Genomic DNA, 22,352 nt, shown 5'->3' on the forward strand with positions numbered 1-22,352 from the left:
GTCTCCGCGGCTACTAATTTAAAACCTTCTGAAATTAGCTGTTGCAACTTCTATTGTAACATAAATTGCAACATGGCCCTGACTGCTGACTTGACTGAGTTCTGGTTATGTTGCGGATGACCTCAAGACCCATTAACCTCCCAGTTATGCTTGGTCCGAGTCGATGCGGCCAAATCTCCTGATCCCGACTGCCAGCAATTAGCATACCTCCTTAGTTCCTCTTAACCCAGTCCCCTCGCAAGGGGCGCACGTCCTCGTGCGTCTTCAAATCTTCCCAAGAATAGATCTTCAATCAATCAACTCAATCATGCCAACAATAGGCATGTCTTCAAATCTCGCCCTTAATAGCCCTCAATTATTCTCATTAAGGTTTATATAAATCATACCATCAATAGTCTTCAATCATACCATTGATAGGTATTTCTTCAATTAAGCTCCATCCATGTTTAGTCTTCAATTAAATCACCTTAAATATGGTCTTGATATGATCTTGTCTTCAAGTTGTAATACATTGCCAAAAATAACTCCACCAAGATCTTCAAGATATTTGCCTCCAAGTCAAGACTCCTTGCTTTGTCACCATGCCTTGCCATGTCAACATTATGCCACATCACACAGGCTGCCATGTCATCTTGACTATGTGTCAAATCATGCCAATTATAGTGCGGTTGTACTAATAATCTCCCCCTTTGGCATAATTTGAAACAATTGCTTGTGCACCCAGACTGACTCCTGTTACAATATTCTGTTACAACACTGACTGGATACAGACTAGACTGATACTATTACAACTTCCAGTTACAACATCAATAGGAGAACAGAAAACATGACTGACGCAAGATTTCATTTAGTTGCTTACAAAGAACTGAGAGAATAATATATTCTGCAACTAGTGAGACAATTACGATTAAGTGAAAAGTATTGATAAACATAAATGTCCAAAACATAAGACCAAAATGTTCAAATGTCCAAGAAATGATAAAAAAATAGTCAGTCTGGTGCTAGTAAACTTCTTCCCCTTTGTGACACAATTGATGCCGAAGTTTTCATGAGTTATTGCAAGTCTTGTTACACATTCTCCGGTAGCTCCCCCTTTCTTCAGTCCTCCTTCTCATTATCTCCCGCTGATTCTGGGCCATTAGCTCCTCTCTTCTTCTTCTTCTCAGAGATTTCAAGGCGGGAAAGAATCTTTTACTTCTGTCGGGCAATGATGAATAATTTTGCAGATAATCATCGTTGACTTCTCTCCGCATCTTCTAGTTTCTCTTTCAACATCTTCTCATATTCTTCTTCAATTAATAGATTCCCCTCTTCTGCATGTTCAGGCATTGGTGGTGGAGACACCCTCCCTACAGGTAAATCAATCTTCTTACCTGGGTTGAACAGCTTCTAAGAAATCTTCAGTTTTTTCACTACTGTGACTGCTTCTCCCTTCCTGAGTTGTACTCCATGTTGTAATAAATACTGTGATAGTGGTGCAGGGTACCCAAGTGATGTTGAGGAGCTTGTATAGTTAGTTTCTTTTACAATGTTCTGGAAGATCTGCCTTCCCAGATTGAACTTCTTGCCGGTACCAACAGCAAACAATAGAAGCGCGAGCTCCTTTACTATGCTAAAATTGTGTGGGATTGGTAACCAATTCTGAATGCCAAGTCTAAACAGAACATTGTACTTGGCTATGAGGGTGGAGGCTGAAAGTCTTGTCTCTTCTCCCCACGATTCTATTCTTCCTCCAGTAATATCTTTCAGAACATCTTCATTCAACTCTATCCCTTCTTCATAGTTACCTTTCACCTCCGATTTAAACTCCAGGAATTTGTTCAGGAAAACTAGAGTAAAAGAAATCCACTTACCTCGAACATAAACTCTAGTGATGCCTTTGTCAGATGGCAGCAGATTACTGTAAAATTCTTGCACTAGTGACAAACTATAGCTTTCAGCAAATGTTGAAGACTTGTAAAGATACCTTTCTTTCAGTAGTTCAGCCAACCCATACTTTTCAAAAGCCACTTCATCTATTATTATTTCAACTACAAGTCCTCTCTCAACTACAGTCTTGAACTTCTTATTTGAAGCTGTCCAAAAACTTCTCTACATCACTATCCTTAGCTTGCTGGGTTACCTTCTTCTTCTTTTCTTTATTAGAACTTGTTGACATTTTCTCTCCCTATTTTGCAACTTCAGTGCACTTTCTTTTGGGCCTAGGGGAGACTTCTTCTTCTGGATCTGAGAAGGACTTTCTCTTGGATTTTTTCTTCTCCTTCTTCTGTGACTTCTTTTAGGACACTTCTTTCTTTCCTTTAGCAATCTAGGCAACACAATCTTTGAGTGGGATCTCATCAGAACTGTGTGAACATTCAGATGTTGCAGAAGATGTTATAACCGGTGCTACGACATGTTCTGTTTCTATAGTTGTTTCAGCATGTCACTGTAGATCATCCAGAACTTTACTTAGAATAGTAGCAACCTCTTCTTCAACACTAGTGGGAGCATCTGTACTTTTTCCTCTACTAGCCTCTCCTGCTTGAGTTGGGGTCACTTCTTCTCTTGCAGCATCTTCAGCTCTAGCCTGTTGATTCTCTGAACATTCTTCATCTGGAACTGTAGTTGAATTATCCTGTTCAACTTCTTCATTTCTCTGGACATATGTTCCTAGAAAAGACTCACACATCCATCTCAGGAGATCATCTCTGTCTTTGATGCATGTTGGCATTTCTTGTGATGGGGTTCCTGCGTCAACCACTCTGTCAGATGAATAGACATCCTGAGAAGAGACAAAGGGGACAATAACTTTTGACAAATCTTCTACTTATTCTCCTCTTGATGGGCTTCCTCCAGAATTGGTCCCTCTCATCCTTACTGCAGCAATTTCTTGTGGGATCGCGAGAGCACAGTAGGCCATCCTCTTCATCCTCATCTTTTCTTAAACACCATCTTCGTCTTCGTCTTCTTCTTCTTTTTCTCATGATTTCAAAAACAAAATTGGAAACAAATTGGGTTTTAGGGTTTTTTATGCCCCATTAATTAGTTATAACTTCCAAGACACCCTTTCATATTTTCAAAACAAATCTCTTTTAAAAAAAAATCCCTCCCTTTTTTTGAATGTATATATTTTTTATTTTCCTCCTACTTTTTTGTATTTCCTTTTTTTTGTTTTTGATATTTTTTTGAATATTTGAGAGACATTCAGAGACTTTTACTCTTTGGAGTGTTTTTCTTGTTGACTTCATAAGTCCTCGGTCAACATATTGCTTGTTATACCATGATGTTGTACCTGTTTGATTTATCACCATCTTCAAATCTGAACTGGAGACCTCTACATCTTCTCTTGGGTATTTATCTTTCTGGATCCATAATTTCTTGATTACTATAGTCTTTCCTCTGACTTTCCTTTTGATGACTGCTTGTACATGTCCAACTACTCTTCTACTTTTCAAGTCTTCATTTTGTTTGATGTACTTGGGTCTTATGTGTCCAGCCTCTCCATAATGAAAACATGCAGGCACTTCACTTTTTGGTTCTTTCCTTACATCGAATTTCTTCTTATCATTATTTTGTTGAGTAGTTGATTTGACAAATATAACTCCTGAACTCTTTGTCTTGACTTTTGAAGTTTCCCCAACATACCCAATACCATGTCAGTTTTTACTTGTTCTTCCAACAGATAGAATCTCGTTAAGCTTGGCTTTGCCTTTGTTCATGGAGTTCAAGGTCTTCTCAGCATGTTGTAACTTTTCTTTGCAATCACTCAACTCCTCCTCTAATCATTGATTTTGCAATATCATCTCATTGAATTTATTCATGATGAGTTTATAACCTGCAAGAAAATCATTTTCTGTTACCTCATTGAACTCACTGTCAGTTTTAGTTAATGTCGTAGCTGATGTTGCAACATATTCCAACAAGATTAGATTCATTCAACATAGTAGGAAAGGATATATGATGGTTGCTCAGACTTCCTTTATCATCTTCTTCAATGCTACCATTTGAATCATCACTCCATCTAGCATTTAGTGACTTTCCTTTCTTCCTGAGAATGCTAGGACAATCGGCTTGATAGTGCCCAAAGCCTCCACATTCTCTACACTTGATCTTCATGACATGATCTTCGACTTCTTCCTTTTCTTTATTCGGACCATTTTTCTCTGGAATTTCTTGTCTTGTGACTTGTATTTTCTGATCATATCTTGTAGCTTTCTTATCAAAAGAGCAACATCATTATCATCTTCATCTTCATTGTCAGTTTCAATACCCTGCTGTACTTCCTTCTACTTTGTTGCTTCAACTTTCAAGGCTATATCTTCTATTCTTCTCTCAGGATTGAGATTCATCTCGTATGCTTGCAAAGACCCCGTTATCTCATCTGGTTTCATAGTAGAGATGTCTCATGCTTCTTCTATTGCTGAGATTTTTGCATCAAATCATCTTGGAAGCGATCTAAGTGTCTTTCAGACTAGTTTCTTATATGAGTACTCCTTGCCGAGTTGGTAGGCTTGATTTGCTATGTCCATTAATTTTGCATTGAACATGGTTATCATCTCATCTTCTTTCATCCTGAGATTCTTGAATATAGTTGTTAACATTTGAAGTTTAGATTCTCTTACCAAGTTGGTGCCTTTATGAATGGTTTGAGGAATTCCCCAAGCTTTATTGGCACACTCACATGTTGCAATATACTTGAACTGGTTCTCATCAACTACTCCAAAGTTTGCATTTAGAGCTTTCCCATTGTCATTAGCTTTGCACATGTCTTCGATACTCCAGCTACTTTTCTTCTTTATGATCTCATTATTATCTTCATCAACTAGAGTAGGAGGGGACCATCCTTCTTCTACGACAATCCATGCACTCTCATCAATGGATTTGATAAACGGCTTCATGCGTGCCTTCCAATATGGATAGTTGGATCCATTTAGCAATGGTGGTCGTGTGACGGAAGCTCCTTCTTTTCTGGCCATCAATGGAACTTGTTAGGACCTTGTTGACTTTGAAACCAAAGCGAACACAGCGACCAAGTCTCTAATACCACTTGTTAGTTTCACTGATGTGGTTTGTGGCTTAGAGGACACTTAAACACTCATAGAAAGCTCACACAAGCCAAACAAGAAGGAGACTCACAAGATTGGAAACCCAGTTCAGCGTCCACTCACCTACGTCTGGGGGACCAAGCCCGGAGATAAACAATCCACTAAAAGAGGTAAAAAATAGATGAGTACAAACACTTGTCACTCACTCTCCCAACAATAAAGATCACAACCCTCCCTAGATTGTCTAGTGCTCACACTCTCCCCTCCACAAGAGCTACACACAATCTACAAGCAAGATAGCTTATATAGACGCCTTAACGTCCCAAATATAGTACATACAACTTTTAGAATCTCTGCAGCTACTAATTTAAAACCTTATGAAATTAGCTGTTGCAACTCCTGTTATAAGATAAGTTGTAACATGACCCTGACTGCTGACTTGACTGAGTTCTGGTTATGTTGCGGATGACCTCATGACCCATTAACCTCCCAGTTATGCTTGGTCTGAGTCGATGCGGCCAAATCTCCTGATCCCGACTGCCAGCAATTAGCATACCTCCTTAGTTCCTCTTAACCCAGTCCCCTCACAAGGGGCGCACGTCCTCGTGCGTCTTCACGAAACATGCCAAACTTGATCTTCAATTCACCCAAGTTTGGTCTTCAAATCTTCCCAAGAATAGATCTTTAATCAATCAACTCAATCATGCCAACAATAGGCATGTCTTCAAATCTCGCCCTTAATAACCCTCAATCATTCTCATTAAGGTTTATATAAATCATACCATCAATAGTCTTCAATCATACCATTGATAGGTATTTCTTCGATTAAGCTCCATCCATATTTAGTCTTCAATCAAATCACCTTAAATATTGTCTTGATATGATCTTGTCTTGAAGTTGTAATACATTGCCGAAAATAACTCAACCAAGATCTTCAAGATATTTGCATCCAAATTAAGACTCCTTGCCATGTCATCAATTATGCCACGTCACCTTGACTATGTGTCAAATCATGCCAATTATAGTGTGGTTGCACTAACAGTCATGAAATACAAAATTATACAAAAAAAGAAAAAAAATGGTAGGGTGCCATTTAGCTCACACAAATCAAGTACCATGATTATAGTAGAGGACAAGAAAACAATTGAGGTTTTTTTTTTCACTGTTAGGGGTCAAAAATTGGTCTTCAAAGCAGCTATCCCATGTCCAACAGATGAATTATTTTGTTGTGATTCATGTTCATCTATATGCACGGTCCTTTGACCATAGAAATTATATAAATCTAGGGCTTAATCCTATAACAGTAGAAGTTATATATCATTGATTTGCTTTTGTCTTATCAAAAGGTACTACTACCCATGATAAAGATATGTTTTCATCTACTAACTAAATTGCTTCTTTGATGTGGTGATTTGCAAATCTTGTAAATGCCTACCATTTCTATATCTTGTGGCCATTTATGCAAATATCCTTTTCCTCTATGTGTGTGTATATATATTGCATTGTGTCATTAGATAAAAAATATCTCTAAATGCAAGAGAGAATTTAATTATAAGTTCTTCTTACATCATAATGGATTTTGTTTTAGCTGAACACCATCCTTTCACTGCTAATTAAGAAGAGTGCCCGACTATAATCTTAAATTTGGTTGAGGTAATATAGAACCTGAATATATATATATATATATATATATATATATATATATATATATATATTATGTAGATCCATTCTTAGAAATGAATGTGCTTTTGTTTTTGTATGTTTAAATGATCCATTTTTATATTTTATTTTTCTTTTTCTTTTTTTGGTATCAAGTGCGCTATGACATTAATTTCAATATTATTTTTATTTTAAGTACGAACTCAATTTGAATTTTTTATAATTTAAATAGTTGATATATATGGATTACAAGGTTCAATTTTGTTTCGATATTCTTTTATTATTGGCTCTAATGTACAACCTTATGATATTATAAGAAAGATTTTATGCATTTAAAATATACGATAAAATTTTACAATATTTACTAATGCTACTATATTATACATTCAAAACTTTTTTTTTGTCTCAATCAATTATAGATCTCTAATCACTAATGACAATTTAGACAATCTCATTTACATCGAAACACTAGTATTCGTAACCATGGCAGTTATTTTAGTCGTATTGGCTAACTGACAATTGTTAGAAGAAGGGAGAGAGAGAGAAAGGAACAAGTGTATATGCTTGAACAAGTTACAATAGTGACCCTTTGGGTCTACATATAGAGCATGAAAAGTATACATATATGTCTATACATATATACATGTATACATATAGAAACAATACAGTAATATATCTAACACCCCCCCCTCAAACTTAAGGTGGATTGTGTGTCTTGAGTTTGGATAACATGAATAGATGCTGATCACGTGTCTGCGCCTTGGTGAAGAAATCAACCACCTGGACCTTTGTAGGAAGATAGTGAAGTGACACAGTCTGAGAACTTACATGACATCGTATGAAGTGTGCATCCACACCAATGTGTTTGGTCAGCTCATGCTTGACTGGATCTACAGCAATTTGAAGAGCTCTAGTACTATCACAGTGAATAAGAATGGGAAAGGTGATCAGTACACTAAAGTCCTGTAGAATCGAAGGTAGCCAAAGCACCTCCTGGACGATAGAAGCCAACACACGAACCTCTACCTCAGCACTAGACTTGGCAATGGTAGGCTATTTCTTGGTCTTCCAAACAATAAGAGAAGATCCAAGAAAGATATAGTAACCAGTGATAGAGACCCGATTATCAGGAGAATTTGTCTAGGATGTATCGGAATAGGACTATAGCTGGAGAGTGGACTAACGTGGATATAGTAGACCACGAGATACGGTGCCATGGAGATATCATAGTACCTAAATAAGATGAGCATAATGAACAGAAGTCAGTACCTCAACGAACTGACTGAGAATGTGAAATGCATGTGATATGTCAGGACGGTGAAGGCCAAGTAGACCAAACTGCCCAACAGATGTCAATAGTGACAAGGATCAGATAAGGGAATCCCATCAGAAGCATGAAGCTATAAATGTAACTCCATTGGTGTAGCGGTAGTACGGGTATTAGTCAAACTAGAGCAAGCAAGTAGGTCATGATTATAGCGCTGATGAGAGAGACGATAACCATCAGGATAAGAAGCGATCTTGATACCAAGGAAGTAACGAACCGGACCTAGATCAGTCATCAAGAAATTCTTGGATAACTTCTACTTTACAAAGTTAATGTGAGAAGAGAATCATCTCTAGTAAGGATCATGTCATCTACATATAGAAGAAGAATGATCTAACCGTGAGGGGAAGAGTAAATGAAGACTACCAGATCATGTATCCTTGGACTGAAACTAGCAGCCTCAACCACTGTGTTGAACTGCTGAAATTAGGTTTGTAGAGCCTGTTTGAGCCCATAAATAGCTCGGCGAAGATAGCAAACAGAACCTAAAAGCACCGGAAGGCTTGGGAGAGGAGTTATGTAAGCCTCCTCCTTTAAGTCCGCATGAAGAAATGCGCTCTTCACATCAAGCTGATGAAGAACCCAACCATGAACACCCGCAAAAGTAACCAAAGTGAGCATAGTGTGCATATGGGCTACTAGAGCAAAAGTCACCTCATAGTCACGGCCATACTCCTGCTGAAAGCCATGAGCAACCAAACACACTTTATATCGCTCTAGAGACCCATCAGAACAAGTCTTTACATGGTAGATCCAGCAACAGGTGATGGGAACGGCATAAGAAGGAATAGGAATGAGATCCCATGTTTGAGTCCAAGTAAAAGCATCAAGCTCTTTTGCCATGGCAACCTGCCACTTAGGTAATCAAACTGCTTCTCTATAAGTACATGGCTCAAAGATATCTGAAACGCTAGTGCTAGCAGAAGCGTAATGGACACAAGGATGTAAAGTAGAGCGATCGCTTAAAGAATAAGTGTGAGAGGGTACCTCAGGAGTTGGATCAGTAGTAGGAGAGATGCTAGAAATGACCGACTATGATGGAGACTCTGAGGGATTTCGACGGTGGTATGTAAAACGAATAGGTGGGTGACCAAGAGGAAGCGAGAGAGGAGAGAAAAATACTACAGGAGATTCGACAAATAAAGGAGGGGGAGATACTGCAGGAGACTCAACAGATTAAGGAGGAGAGGGGTCAAGAGAGGAGTAAGAAAGAAACTCTGCATGCGGATCAAATGATTGAGGAGAGGAAGACATAGGGGGATCATTCTTAGCTGAAAGGGTAGGAAAAAGGAAGGACAGAGGGATAGAGGGAGATAGGGACTCAGTGGAAGAAGGAGAAACATAGAAAGATATGGACTCATCAAATGTGACATCACGGGAGATATGAATATAACTAGTGACAAGATCATAACAACGATAACCTTTATGCTCAAGTCTATATGGCAAGTGCTTGTGTATTAGTAATACAAAGTATTCTTTTCTTACATTGAGCATTACTTTCCTCAGATTTTATCGCTTATGCATGTGTATTTGTGTTCTTTCGTGCATTTAGGGTTGTGGAGACAATTGTGGAAGAAAGGAAGCAAAAAGTAGATCGTGGACGTGATTGTGATGAAGCTCTTGGATCGAATAAACGTGAAAACACAAGTTGTGCTCAAAGACATGTGAGTGTGTGCCAACCTCCATTGTTCTCATGCGAATACACACAGTGGAGGGATATAAAGGCAGTCACATTCATGTGTTCTGACTTGTGCAATACCAGCAAGATCTTTGTCAATGTGGTTTTATTGAAGACATGATGCGATCTACCACATGAATGTGTGCCCATTCATGTGGCCTCGATGAAAAGAGTAGATTTAGCAGCATTCCGGTGGAGTACTGTAGTAATTACTGTTTACAGCAAGCAAAAAAACTCAAGTCCACAAATCCTCACATCTGTGTGGAAATTCCACATCCCCGAGTGGATGCCCGATTCCAGCCCTTATAAATACCATGATTTGAGGCCTTTTTGGGGATTCTCTTCCAATCATTTTCTCATTTTTTCCCTGTCTTTGGAGGAGCTCTTGGCTGGGGTTTGGAGAGGCTTTGGTTAGGTCTTGGGAGTGGTTCTATGGCCTTTGACATAGCGTTCTTTTGGAAGAGAGTTATTGGGGGAGCTTTCGTCGGCATCAATTCGGAGAGATGTGCCCTATGCTTGACAAGGGGACCCTTTGAGAAGATGAGGTAGCTCCACAAGACCATTGATATGGACTACAAGGAAGTTTTATCCATGGATAGAATGCTTTTACTTTTGATTTCACTGTTGATTGTATCTTGCTCCATAAAGAGCTAAACCGCTAGTGGGTGCTTGGACTTATAAACGATAGGATGATTTTGTTTTTTGACTCTTGTTTTGCTTCTTTAATTGATGTTTTAATTGAGTTCCAACCTTGAATGTTTATTGTATTGATTTCCCTTAAGAATGATACTAGGGTTGAGAATCTATCTTGCTAATCCTTGTGGATGAGTGACACACCATGAGGGTTAGACAAAGCAAGGTTGGAGAGTGACACACCATGTGATTTATCCTGCCTCCACGTTCCAAGAGTTCTTTGCGGTTATAATAGAGTGAAGTGCTAAGAGATAAACTCCACTGGGGATTAGTTGCGCAAACAACAAAATGAAGCGTTGAAGTAATCCTTAGTGCTGGGGCTTAATTGTGACTTGCGGTCTTTCGCTTGGACCAAAGGGATAGATCTATATTAGGGAATAGGGTTTATCACTTGGAGTCCCAAATCTTTATGCAACCCCACACAGTGTGAGGGGTCGAGAGTATCCCTTTCCATTGGGGCATAGTGTGAGGGTTAGTCACGGTTGACTTTAGGTTTGGGATCGTGTGTTTTATGATTTTCATGACTCATTAGACATCAGTTAGGAGGCATAACGAGGAGTCTTGCACTTGAAACAATAGTTCTAGGGTGAGCAATGTCCGGGTGCCCCATTTTCAATCGATTGTCTCTCCTTATTTCTATTGCGTCTCTTTCTTCTTTTTTTTTTAATTTTTATTTAAATTGATATTGTTCACAAATCCTTCCAATCGTTTCACTATAGTTAAATAGCAATACTTGTGTTTTCGAGCACTATTTCTTGTGGATAAGACTACCTATTTACCGGGGTACTTTATTACTTTGACAACCTGTGCACTTGTAGTTCACACATGCAAGGGGTGTGTCACTATATCCTAGAAAAATACAAGAAACAGACTGGGCTATTAGCTTTGTTCTCTCCCGAGCTGAGAGCAAAACAAAGCAACGACAACAAAAAACATGAAGATGATCATAGAGAGGAGGTGTCCCATGAAGACACTCACATGGACTACGACTATTAAGGTGAGGGGAGGGTTGTAGGTTAATGAGATAAACAACAGTGTTAACAGATTTAGCCCAAAAATGAGGGGGAAAAAGCGCCTAGAAGAAGAGCATGTGTCATTTCTAAGATGTGGCGATGCTTGTGTTCAGCGACTCTGTTTTAAGGATGAGCCCCTGGATAAGATAACTGAGGCAAGGTGCCTTCAGAAGACAAAAAGGCACGGAAGGCGTAAGAGTTGTATTCACCGCCAGGGTCAGACTGAAACGTCTTAATAGGGATAGAGAACTGGGTGTGGATCATAGCGGAAAAAGATCTATAGATAGACAATAACTGGCTACGATGATGCATAAGGTAAAGCTAGGTAAATCGAGTATAGTCATCTATAAAAAAAAAATAATAGTGATGACCATCTTCAGAGACAAAGGGAGCGGGACCCCAAACATCAAAGTGAATATGTTCAAAAGGAGTAGTAGTCTGAGACATACTCGAAGGATAAGGATGGTGAAGTTTCTTACAAAATTTACAGCCAAAGAAGATGACATCAGAAGAAGGAGTGATAACTCCTAAAACACCATGACGAACAAGGTATGACATACGAGATGGACATAAGTGGCTAAGATGATGATGCCACTTATGATGAGGCTAAACTGCAGTATAACAGTGATGAACGGGTTTAGGTGAATTTGGAAGATGAAGAGAATCCAACGCATAAACTCTATTTTGACGATGTCCATTTACAATCACCGACTAACTCTGATCCTGCACACAACACTAGGTATGGTTAAAGATATTATGACAATCATAATCAGTAAGCTGGCTAACAGATATAAGGTTTATGGATAAATGAGGAACATGAAAGACTGAAGGAATTGATAAAGCACTAGAGGAGAAATGACCAGTAGAGGAAATAGGAAGATGTGTGCCATCAGCAGTATGAACACGAGTGACGTGAGATGGTGAATTGGAATGATGAAAATGAGTGGTATCAGAGGTCATGTGGAGAGAAGCACTAGAGTCAAGAAACCAGAGAGGACTGAAACTACCTGAAGCAAATGGAGCAACTTGAGTGGAATTCGAATGTCTAGTGGAGGAGGTGGAGTCCACTATATAGGCCTACTTGAACTACTAGAACATAGCTAAAAACTGCTGATCTATAGGAGACAACGGAGTAGGAGAAACCTGTATAAAGTAAGGTGTTGGAAGAAGAGGTGGAGCTGGTGAAGAAATGACAGGGAAAATGACGTACGAAATCACAAAAGAAAATCGGGAGGCAGTGAGAGTACTGTCACCCTGTGGAGGAAAACCGAAGGCAGGTTCCTTCAGCATGAGCAATAGTAGATCCATAAACATCCATTTTTTTTGTTTTTGTTTTTGTTTTTGGTTTTTATTTTTTTAGTAAAAAGCACACTCATTGTACAAAGTGGAAAATGTGAAGGTTTAATTCGAAGTAAGAGTAGAGAGAGGGCTCTCAGGTAACAGAAATGAGGAGGCCGGTGTCGATGACTTGCAAGAGGATGGTATGTGGCTGTTCTGAAGTGTTTTCAGTCACTACTAGTGAGATGGGAAGGCCGTTGGTGGTGACTTGTGGGAGGATGATGGTCGGTGGTGTGACCAGTGGCGGGGCTATGAACTGACAGTAGGTGAGCATGGTCTGCCAGAGTCCAGTACTATTTTTTTTTAAGAAATGAAAGTGGCCGGTGATGGAGACGGACGGTGATGAAGAATAAGATGGCCAAAGATGATGTTTATGAAGCTGATCGGATGAAGCAAGAGGTAAAGAGAGAGAGAGAGAGAGCCGGTGACGGTGGCCGACGGTGGCGGCCGGAAGAACCTAGACGTCTGATACCATGTTAGAAGAAGGGAGAGAGAGAATGGAACAAGTGTAAATGCTTAAACAAGTAACAATAGTGACCCTTTAGGTCTACATATAGAGCATGATAAGTATACATATATGTCAATACATATATATGCATGTATACATATAGCTACAATACAATAATACATCTAACAATAATGGCTATATGTTCACTACAAGAAAACTATTAATTACCAATAGAATTTACCCAGGAAAAATTCTTGGTAATTAGCTAGGGTATAGATAGGGAATAGGAAGGAATGATTAGGATTATATATAAAGGCTAGAAGTATTGCCTAGGGATTACATAGGAAAATACCTAGGAAATTACCAACGGAAAACATTTCTCAAGCTATTCCATTCATAAATCACGCGGGAACTATAAGCCGAATATTCAACAATGAATTACCACAAAAAACTATCAGTTGGCATCTATGCCCAAGGATTAGCTAGGTAGAATAACAGTTGTTATTTATGTATAGCTACTCTTGGGAAAAGTTGAATAACTTTAAAGTTTCCCAGGGATTTGCCAAGTAAAGTAACCGTTGTTATTTATCCATAGCTAATAGATTAAGTGTTGTTATTTGTTTGTAGCTAATCCCTAGACAAAATTATTTCTTAGGATTTTTATTTACTAAAAGGTTGGCTTCCGTAGGTAAAATTATTGAACTTAAACATTACCCAGGGATTACCTAGGAATGATAGTCATTTGGTTTACTCCATAGCAAATCCATGGGAGAATGTGAAGTACCTTAATTTTTTTTGGATTTTTTATTAAATCTAAAAAATTTTATTATTCATTGTATTAACTTTATTATGACATATTGACACACCCTTGCATGTGTGTACCGCAAGTGCACGGGTTGTCGAAGTAATAAAGTACCCTGGTGAGTAGGTAGTTGTATCCATAGGGAATAGTGATCAAAAACACAAGAATTGCTATTTAGATATGATGAAGATGATTCAAAAGTGGTGTGAACGATATCAATGCAATTAGAAATAAAAAGAATAAGAAGGAGACGCAATAAAATGATAACAGAGGCAATCAATAGAAAGTGGGGCACCCTGACATTGCTTACCCTACCACTATTGTTTCAAGTGCAGGACCAATCATTATGTCTCCTAATTGATGTTTAATGAATTGTAGAAATCTTGAAATACACGGTCCCAAACCTAAGGTCAACCGTGACTAGCCCTATACTATGCCCTAACGGAAAGGAGTACTCTCGACGCCTCCACTGTGTGGGGTTGCAAGAAGCTCTAGGGACTCCAAGTGATAAACCCTATTCCCTAATATAGATCTAACCCTTTGGTCCAGGCGAAAGACCCTTAGTTACAATTTAGCCCTAGCACTAATGATTACTTTAACGCTTCACTCGGTTGTTTGCGCAACTAAGCCCCAGCGGAGTTCCTCTCTTAGCACTTCACTCTATTGTGACTGCAAAGAACTCTTGGAAAACGGAGATAGGATAAATCACACCGGATGGGAAAGGAGATGTTCTGCTACCTCTTGACTCACCCTCTCGACCCTCTCCAATCTAGCTTTGTCTAACCCTCATGGTGTGTCACTCACCCACAAGGATTATCAAGATAGATTCTCAATCCTAGTTTTACTCTAAGGGAAAATCACTTCAACAAGCATTCAAGATTGGAACTCAATTAAAACATCAATTAAAGAAAACATAATAAAAGGTCAATGAAATAAAGTCATCCTAGGATTTACAAGTCTAAGCACCCACTAGGGGGTGTAGCTCTCCATGGAGCAAAATACAATCAATAATGAAATCGAATGTAAAAGCATGCAATCCATAAGTAAAACCCTCTCGTGTTCTGTGTTGATGTTCTTGCGGAGTTGCCTCGTCTTCTCCAAGGGTTCCTTTGTCAAGCCTAGGGCACACCTCGCCGAATTGATGCCAACAAAAGTTGCCCCAATAACTATCTTCCAAAGAAACGCGGTGTGGTAGGCCGTAGAACCACTGCAAAAACCTTGCCAAAGTCTCTCCAAACCCTAGCTGCGAGAGCCTCTAAAGTTAGTAAAAGAGAAAAAGATCCTTCAAGATGTCTCAAGTCGCGGCTTAAATAGGGCTATAATTGGGCATCCACATGCGCGTGTCGAATTTCCACACGTTTGTGTGAATTTCTAGGAATTCAATTTCTGTGAGCTGTGAATAGTAACTGATATAGTAATTTTGTTACGGTGATTTGCTACAGTAAGCTGCTACAATGCTTCGCCAAAATACTCCCAAATCCACACTTTTCATTGAGGCCACATTAATGGGCACACATCCATGTGGTAGACCGTGTTGCGTCTTCAATAGAATCACATTTGATGAAGATCTTGCTAGTATTGTACAAGTCGGAACACATGGTATGACTGCCTTTGTACCCCTCCAATTTGTATGTTCGCTCGAGCACAATGGAGGTTAGCACATACTCACATGTCTTTGAGCACAACTTGTGTCTTCACATTTGTTCAATCCAAGACTTCATAAAAAATTGCATTCACAATCTACTTTTGATTCCTATCTTCCACACTTGTCTCCACCACCCTTCATGCACAAAAGAACACAAGTACACATGAATAAGCAATAAAATATGAGAAAAGTAATGCTAAATGTAAGAAAAGAATACTTCATATTCCTAATACACAAGCACTTATCACATATATTTCAAATTTTAATATCTGATTTGGTTAAAAAAAGGAGGAAAAATGATATTTGAGTGGAGGCCATAGGATGATAAATATATTTTGTAATTTGAACCTATGAAAAATAATATTTTCTTATGTTTAATAAATTATACCATATTTTAGAGCCAATATTTATCATTGCATATGATGTAATTGTTATAGTATTTTGAAATATATATATATATATATTTATATAATTTGTATAATTCAAATGGCATAAAAACAAAAATTATATGGTTCCATTCAAGATTATCGAAAGCATTTGAAATTATTAGCTCAACCATTTTTAACTTATTAGGGTTTTCAAATATATCAATATATTAATAAATATAAAAACTGAGACTTGAGGGTTTTATGAGAAGAATGCTTAATCACATAAAGCTAATAATACACAAAATTAGCACATGTATAAATTATGAGATTTTTCACAACATTTTTATATAAAATAAAATTAAAATGTGTTTTGATACCTTTGGAAAATAGATTACCTAATTATGGTTAGGTTCACTTTGGGTTAAAAGAACATCGGGTTTTCTAATTTTTTTTTTTTTTAGGTAGAAATAGCTATTATTTTGATTTTGCAATTTTATTTAGCTCTTAAAATATATGTTTTCAATAGTAATCATGTGAGCATATATAGTGTATGTGTTTTGAGTATATTTTTATTCTACAGATATGTGGTAATTATAGAAATCATATTGTTCTATGTTAATAGAATATAAATGGGAAATAATCGGGAGTAAATATATAATAGACTTACACACGGACATAGGTTCATTAACCTTGAATTTGTGGTTGGGGTAGAGTCATCATCCAATATGCTTGTGACAAATTGAGATTTATGGATGGTAATAAAATAAGATGCCCTTGTTGTAGGTGTTAAAATTGAAGGTATGAATTGGTTGATAATGTGAAGTTGCCCCTTTTGAGGAATGGGTTTACTAAAGATCATCATCAGTGGGTATATCATGGGGGATCTTTCGTATATGCAAATTGTAGTGAAACTTAGTGCAACACTTCGAGATTGCAAGATGTAGAAGGATCAAGTTCATATAGGGACATAATTATTAATACAATTGGTCCTAACTTTGACCCATGTTATGATGCAAATGATGAAGAAATACCAAACTCCATAACTCAAAAATTGTATGACATGCTTGATACAGCTGAAGAACCATTATGGCTTAGTTGTGAAGCACACACACTTAATTATCTACTATTGTAAGATTTTTAACAATAAAATAAGAGTTTCATATGTCAGAGTAGTGTTAGGATGCTATATTGCAATTTATAAAAGAGGCATTACCAGCTAATAATAAGTTGGTTGATAACTTCTATAATACAAAGAAGTATGTTGCATGCTTGGGTCTTGCATGTGAGAAAATCAATTATTGCATAAATGGATGCATGTTATATAGGGGTGAGGATAGTAACAGAGGAAGTTGCAAGGTTTGTGGCCACCCTCAATATAAAAGTAGGAAAAGAAACATTAGAAATCACAAATATAATTCACTGAATCAAATGATGTATTATTTTTCTCTGACATCTAGGCTACAAATATTGTATGCTTCAAAGATGACGACAAAGTATATAAGGTGGGACAAAGAGCATGATAAAAAAGATGCTGTGATTTGTCATCCTTCTGAGGCTAAAGCATGGAAGTATTTTGATCACATACATCCTTTTTTTTTTTGCATCAGAGGCTCGAAATGTAAGACTTGAGTTGTGTATTGATGGGTTTCAACCATTTGGACAATCATGCAAGCAATATTATTGGTGACCTGTTATTGTGACACCGTACAATTTGTCATCATGCACTTGTATGAAAACCCCTTATATGTTTTTAACTATTATTCTACCTGACCAAAAAAATCCAAAGCAAATGTTAGATGTGTACTTGCAACAATTGATAATAGAGTTAAAACATTCAGAGGAAAGTTGCACTCATGTGGACCATTAGTGACTTCCCAGCTTTTGTAATGCTATTAGGATGGATTACACCCAGCAAAAACCCTTGTCCATATTGTATGGATAAATACAGAGCTTTCAGCCTTGTTCATGATGGTAAAGTTTCAAGGTTTGATTATCATCGGCAATTCCTACGTATGCATCATCCTTTCAAAAGAAACAAAAATAATTTCCTAAAGAACAAGATTGAAGAGTCACCACCTCCATCTAGTTTATCTGGAAATCAAATTTTGAAACAAATCCAAGACTTAAAATTGAAGAAAATAACCAAAATTGGTGCCGAACAGTGGAATGCTCATAGTCTTAAGTCAAGTAGATGACACATGTGTAGTATATTTTGGGATTTGTCTTATTGAAGTACTAGTGTCATCCGTCATAATCTTGATGTCATGCATATTGAAAAAAATATTTTTGAAAATGTGTTTGACATTGTGATGGAAGTGGAAGGCAAAACCAAAGATAATGCAAAAGCAAGAGAGGATGGCAAAATATATTCCAAGAGTAAAGAGTCGAAGAAAAATGGAGAGTTCGGGAAATATCTTAAAGCTTGTTATAGCTTAGGTAAGGAGGAAAAAAAGGTGTTTGTCAATGCGTAAGTCAACTTTGGTTTCCGGTTGGGTATGTCTCAAATGTGGCAAGGTGTGTCAATATGTGCAAGTATAAGTTGTATGGAATTAATATCAATGATTGTCATGTATTCATGAAAAGGTTAATCCCTATAGCCTTTCATTGTTTATTACCATTGTCGGTTTGGAAAGATTTGACAGAGCTAAGCCTATTTTTCAAAGACCTTACTTATTCTAGCTACGATTAGAGTCGAAGGCATATATAGGCTTATCGAAGAAATTCCTGTAATTTATACAACTTGGAGCTTATATTCCCTCTGGATTTCTTTGACTCAATGGACCATCTTCCAATTCACTTACCATATGAGGCAAGGATAGCATCAGTAGTTCAATATCATTGGATGTACCCATTGGAGAGGTAAACTTTAATATAAATTCAGCCTATATGCGATTGTATATTGTCCATTTTTTCAATTTGATATGACTAATCTTATTCGTAATTTAGGTTCTTGTGTCATTTAAAAAATAAAGCACAAAACGAAGGTTGAAGGTTCAATTTGTAATGCATACTTACTTAAAGAAGAATCAACTTATTCTTCATATTACTTTGAGCCTCATGTGAACACAAAGATAAGAAAAGTACCTCGCAATGATGATGGAGGAGAGATTAAATCATTTGAAGGTCTTTTTTCAATATTCAATTTTCCTTGTTGACCATGTGACCAATCAAAATCAAGACGTTTGACTAATAAAGAGTACCATCAAGCTCAAACTTATGTTGTACTAAACTATGATGAGGTTCAACAATATGCCAAGTATACTTCTCTACTTCAATTTAATTAAAAAGTAAACCCTTAGTCTCATGTTTCTTTTATTTAACCCAAATGGTTTCACTTATGAAGGATATTTGTGAAAGAGATGGTGCGAAATACACCAAATATAATTGATGCATAAGTTGATGATAAATTGGAAAATGAATTTTCTAGCTGGTTTAGGATTTATGTAAGTCTTAACCTTCATATAGTATTCCTATTTAACATTATCATATATTGATTTATTGTTAATTAATCTTAACATTACATCTTATTATGTACACATGGGATCCTAATAATAATGTAACCAATCTAATGTGAAGGATCTCGCAATTGGGCCTTTAAAAGTTGTGATGACTCATCCAATGTATTTCATCATAGTGTATAAATCCCACACAAGTGAGCATGGTGTGAGAAGAATGACAATCAATAGTTGAGTGTGTGTAAAGGGTTCTAATTATAGTGCAACATCATATGATTATTATGGTCATATGAAGGAGATTATACAATTAGAGTATCCATCACTCCCACTAAAAAGGACTACATTGTTCAAGTGCGATTGGTTTTATTTGACTGAAATGTTGGCATAAAGATTCATAAGGATTACAATCTTATGTATATGAACTACAAAAGAAGCTTTAACGAGGATGAACCCTTTATTTTAGCTGCACAAGAGACACAATTATGTTATGCATCTTACCCAAGCATGAAATGTGATAAAGATAATTGGTGTACTATATGCAAAATCAAGCCAAGACAAGCTATTGATGCTCCAGTAGCAAATTTGGCATTCCAAGAAGATGAAATCGAGGAACACTCCATTGACAATGTCGATGATGTATTGAGACCTCTAAATGATTCAAATGGAGATTCCATGGAGGTTGATGATAGTCATGATAGTATGTTAGAAGATGAAATTGAATTAGATTATGAAATAGAAGACAAATCAGAAGATGATGAAGCTAAATACATATCTGATGATAATGACTTGTAATCATTAGTTTTCTTATTAGATTGGTTAACAAATACAATATATTTTATATATTGTAGTAGATGATTTACAATTTTATTCAAGTTATTATTATTGTGAACTGTTAGTTTTTTTTTTGTTAAGGTATATTTCTTTTGTTAAAAGACATCATTTTATTTTATTTTATATCATGTATTATTTACATATGTTGACTCCTTTTTTTTATCAACTAATTATTTTAATCAACTAATTATATTTATATAATTTTACAAATATGGCTAGGGTTAAAGAAAGGACTAGATTAAGAGGCTGAAGGAGTGGAGGCCGCACTTCGCATGCTCATTCAAACATTGAAGGATCAAGCAATGATGATAGTGCACCAATTTCAAATCCCAATATTCCAAGTGTTGAGGAAATAGTGAATAGTATTGGATCTCAAGAACCCAATCATAATGTTTTAGCTATTAATGATACTCATGGAAACCATGGTGGAACATAAGATGCTTCAACCACTGATGGGAGGTTGCGTATCACAGCTGTGAAAGGATTGTAAGTATTCATAACTTGACAATCATATTATTTGTTATGTATACAATTTATTGTTTGTTTTTTACTTAAACTATGGCAGATTAGATCCATCTAGCAAATGTGCATGGATAATCACAAAAAAGTTTAAGGAAAATGTTGAATTTGAAGGATACACATTAAAGATAGTGTCACAACCTATAAGATATTTTTATTTTGAAGAATTTAGGCTATCATTAATTATCATTTCTAATTTATTTATCTGTTTGTTTTATTTTTACTTTTTTTGAACATTGAAATATTTTTATCATATATAGAAGCACTTAATTTGGGATTCCTCATAAGAGGCAAAAGTAAAAAATACTTGGGTTTTGAAAGCATCATAGTGATATAGTGATTTATTGAGGGATATAAGTGATGCAACAACTCAACCGGAGTATTTAACTAAGGAGGAGTACAAACATTGGAAAGTTGTAGAGGATAAGTCTGTATTTAAGAAGAAATAAGAGATAACTTCTAAAAATTAACATAGTGTTGCTGGCCCAACATGCCATACAAGAGGATCAGTATCTCATGTTGTGCATAGGAAGAAGGTTGTATGTATAAATATAATATTTTAAATGATTTGGGATGGGTTTATTTTATTTTGTTTTATTTCCTTTGCAAATTCATGTATTACATGTTGCCGAGGAATTATAATATTTGATATAGTTAAAGAAATCTAAATTGGGTCAAAAAGCTACTCCACATGAGTTTTTCTCGCATACTCATACTAAAACATATGATTGGGAAACTTTTATAGATCTCAAGTTAAAAAAAAAATCAATGTAAGCGTTTCTAAGACTCATGACTTTTTAATTAATGTCATTCATTTTTTTATAAATCTGTATTATTAACATTTGTTGTCATTGTAAGATAGATGTTGACCTTGAAACAACATGCATCTTTTACAAAATCAAGATCATGAAACTCATAACCTACTCTAGTAGATGAATTGGCCTTTATACTGAAGCTGTTGGTGGAGAGAAGAAAAGAAAAGTATATGGTCTTGGCTCTCAAGCATCTTCCTATTGTGGATGCTGTAATTCAAATGTCAATAATTCAGCCCCAACTTCTTTTGCTGTGCAAAATAATGAAGATTTACAAAATAAGTTAGCATTTGTGCATAATCAACTACAAATCCAAGAAGAGTAGCATCAACAAAAGTTTTGAGAAACTCGACAAGAGATGGTTGAAATGAGGAGGATGCTACGCTTATTTTTATCTCAAAATCAAACACATTCTCATATGAATCATGGAAGTCATGATGAAGGTTTGGTCCTACTCCACCTAGTTAATAGTTGTTAATCTTATGTTATGACTTATTTGTCCTATTTGTTGTTTCCTTGTGATACTTTTGAGTTTTAGTACTTGCCACTTATGTTACCTATGTGTGCTTGCACTTATTTTCAATATGAATTATGTTGTTTTTTAATGCCTTTGGTAAGTTTTAATAAAATCTTTTGTACTTTGTTATGATACATTGCAATTGTTTTTTTAAGCACATTATATTAAAAAATATTGGTTATTCTAAATTAATGATTTAATACATATTTTTGTATTATAA

At 36.5% G+C, this 22,352-nt stretch overlaps 1 protein-coding gene across 1 annotated transcript; it reads right to left on the reverse strand.

The window, feature by feature from the left end:
• Window positions 1–1,389: 1,389 nt before the first annotated feature.
• Window positions 1,390–2,917, reverse strand: LOC120267261. Its single transcript, XM_039274941.1, has 3 exons — window positions 2,861–2,917; window positions 2,452–2,764; window positions 1,390–2,075 (listed from the first exon to the last, which is right to left on the reverse strand). Exons 1-3 carry the CDS (start codon window positions 2,915–2,917, stop codon window positions 1,390–1,392), a joined length of 1,056 nt encoding a protein of 351 aa, XP_039130875.1.
• Window positions 2,918–22,352: the final 19,435 nt, after the last annotated feature.

This window comes from Dioscorea cayenensis, chromosome 8, assembly GCF_009730915.1.
Source record: "Dioscorea cayenensis subsp. rotundata cultivar TDr96_F1 chromosome 8, TDr96_F1_v2_PseudoChromosome.rev07_lg8_w22 25.fasta, whole genome shotgun sequence".
NCBI lineage: Eukaryota > Viridiplantae > Streptophyta > Magnoliopsida > Dioscoreales > Dioscoreaceae > Dioscorea > Dioscorea cayenensis.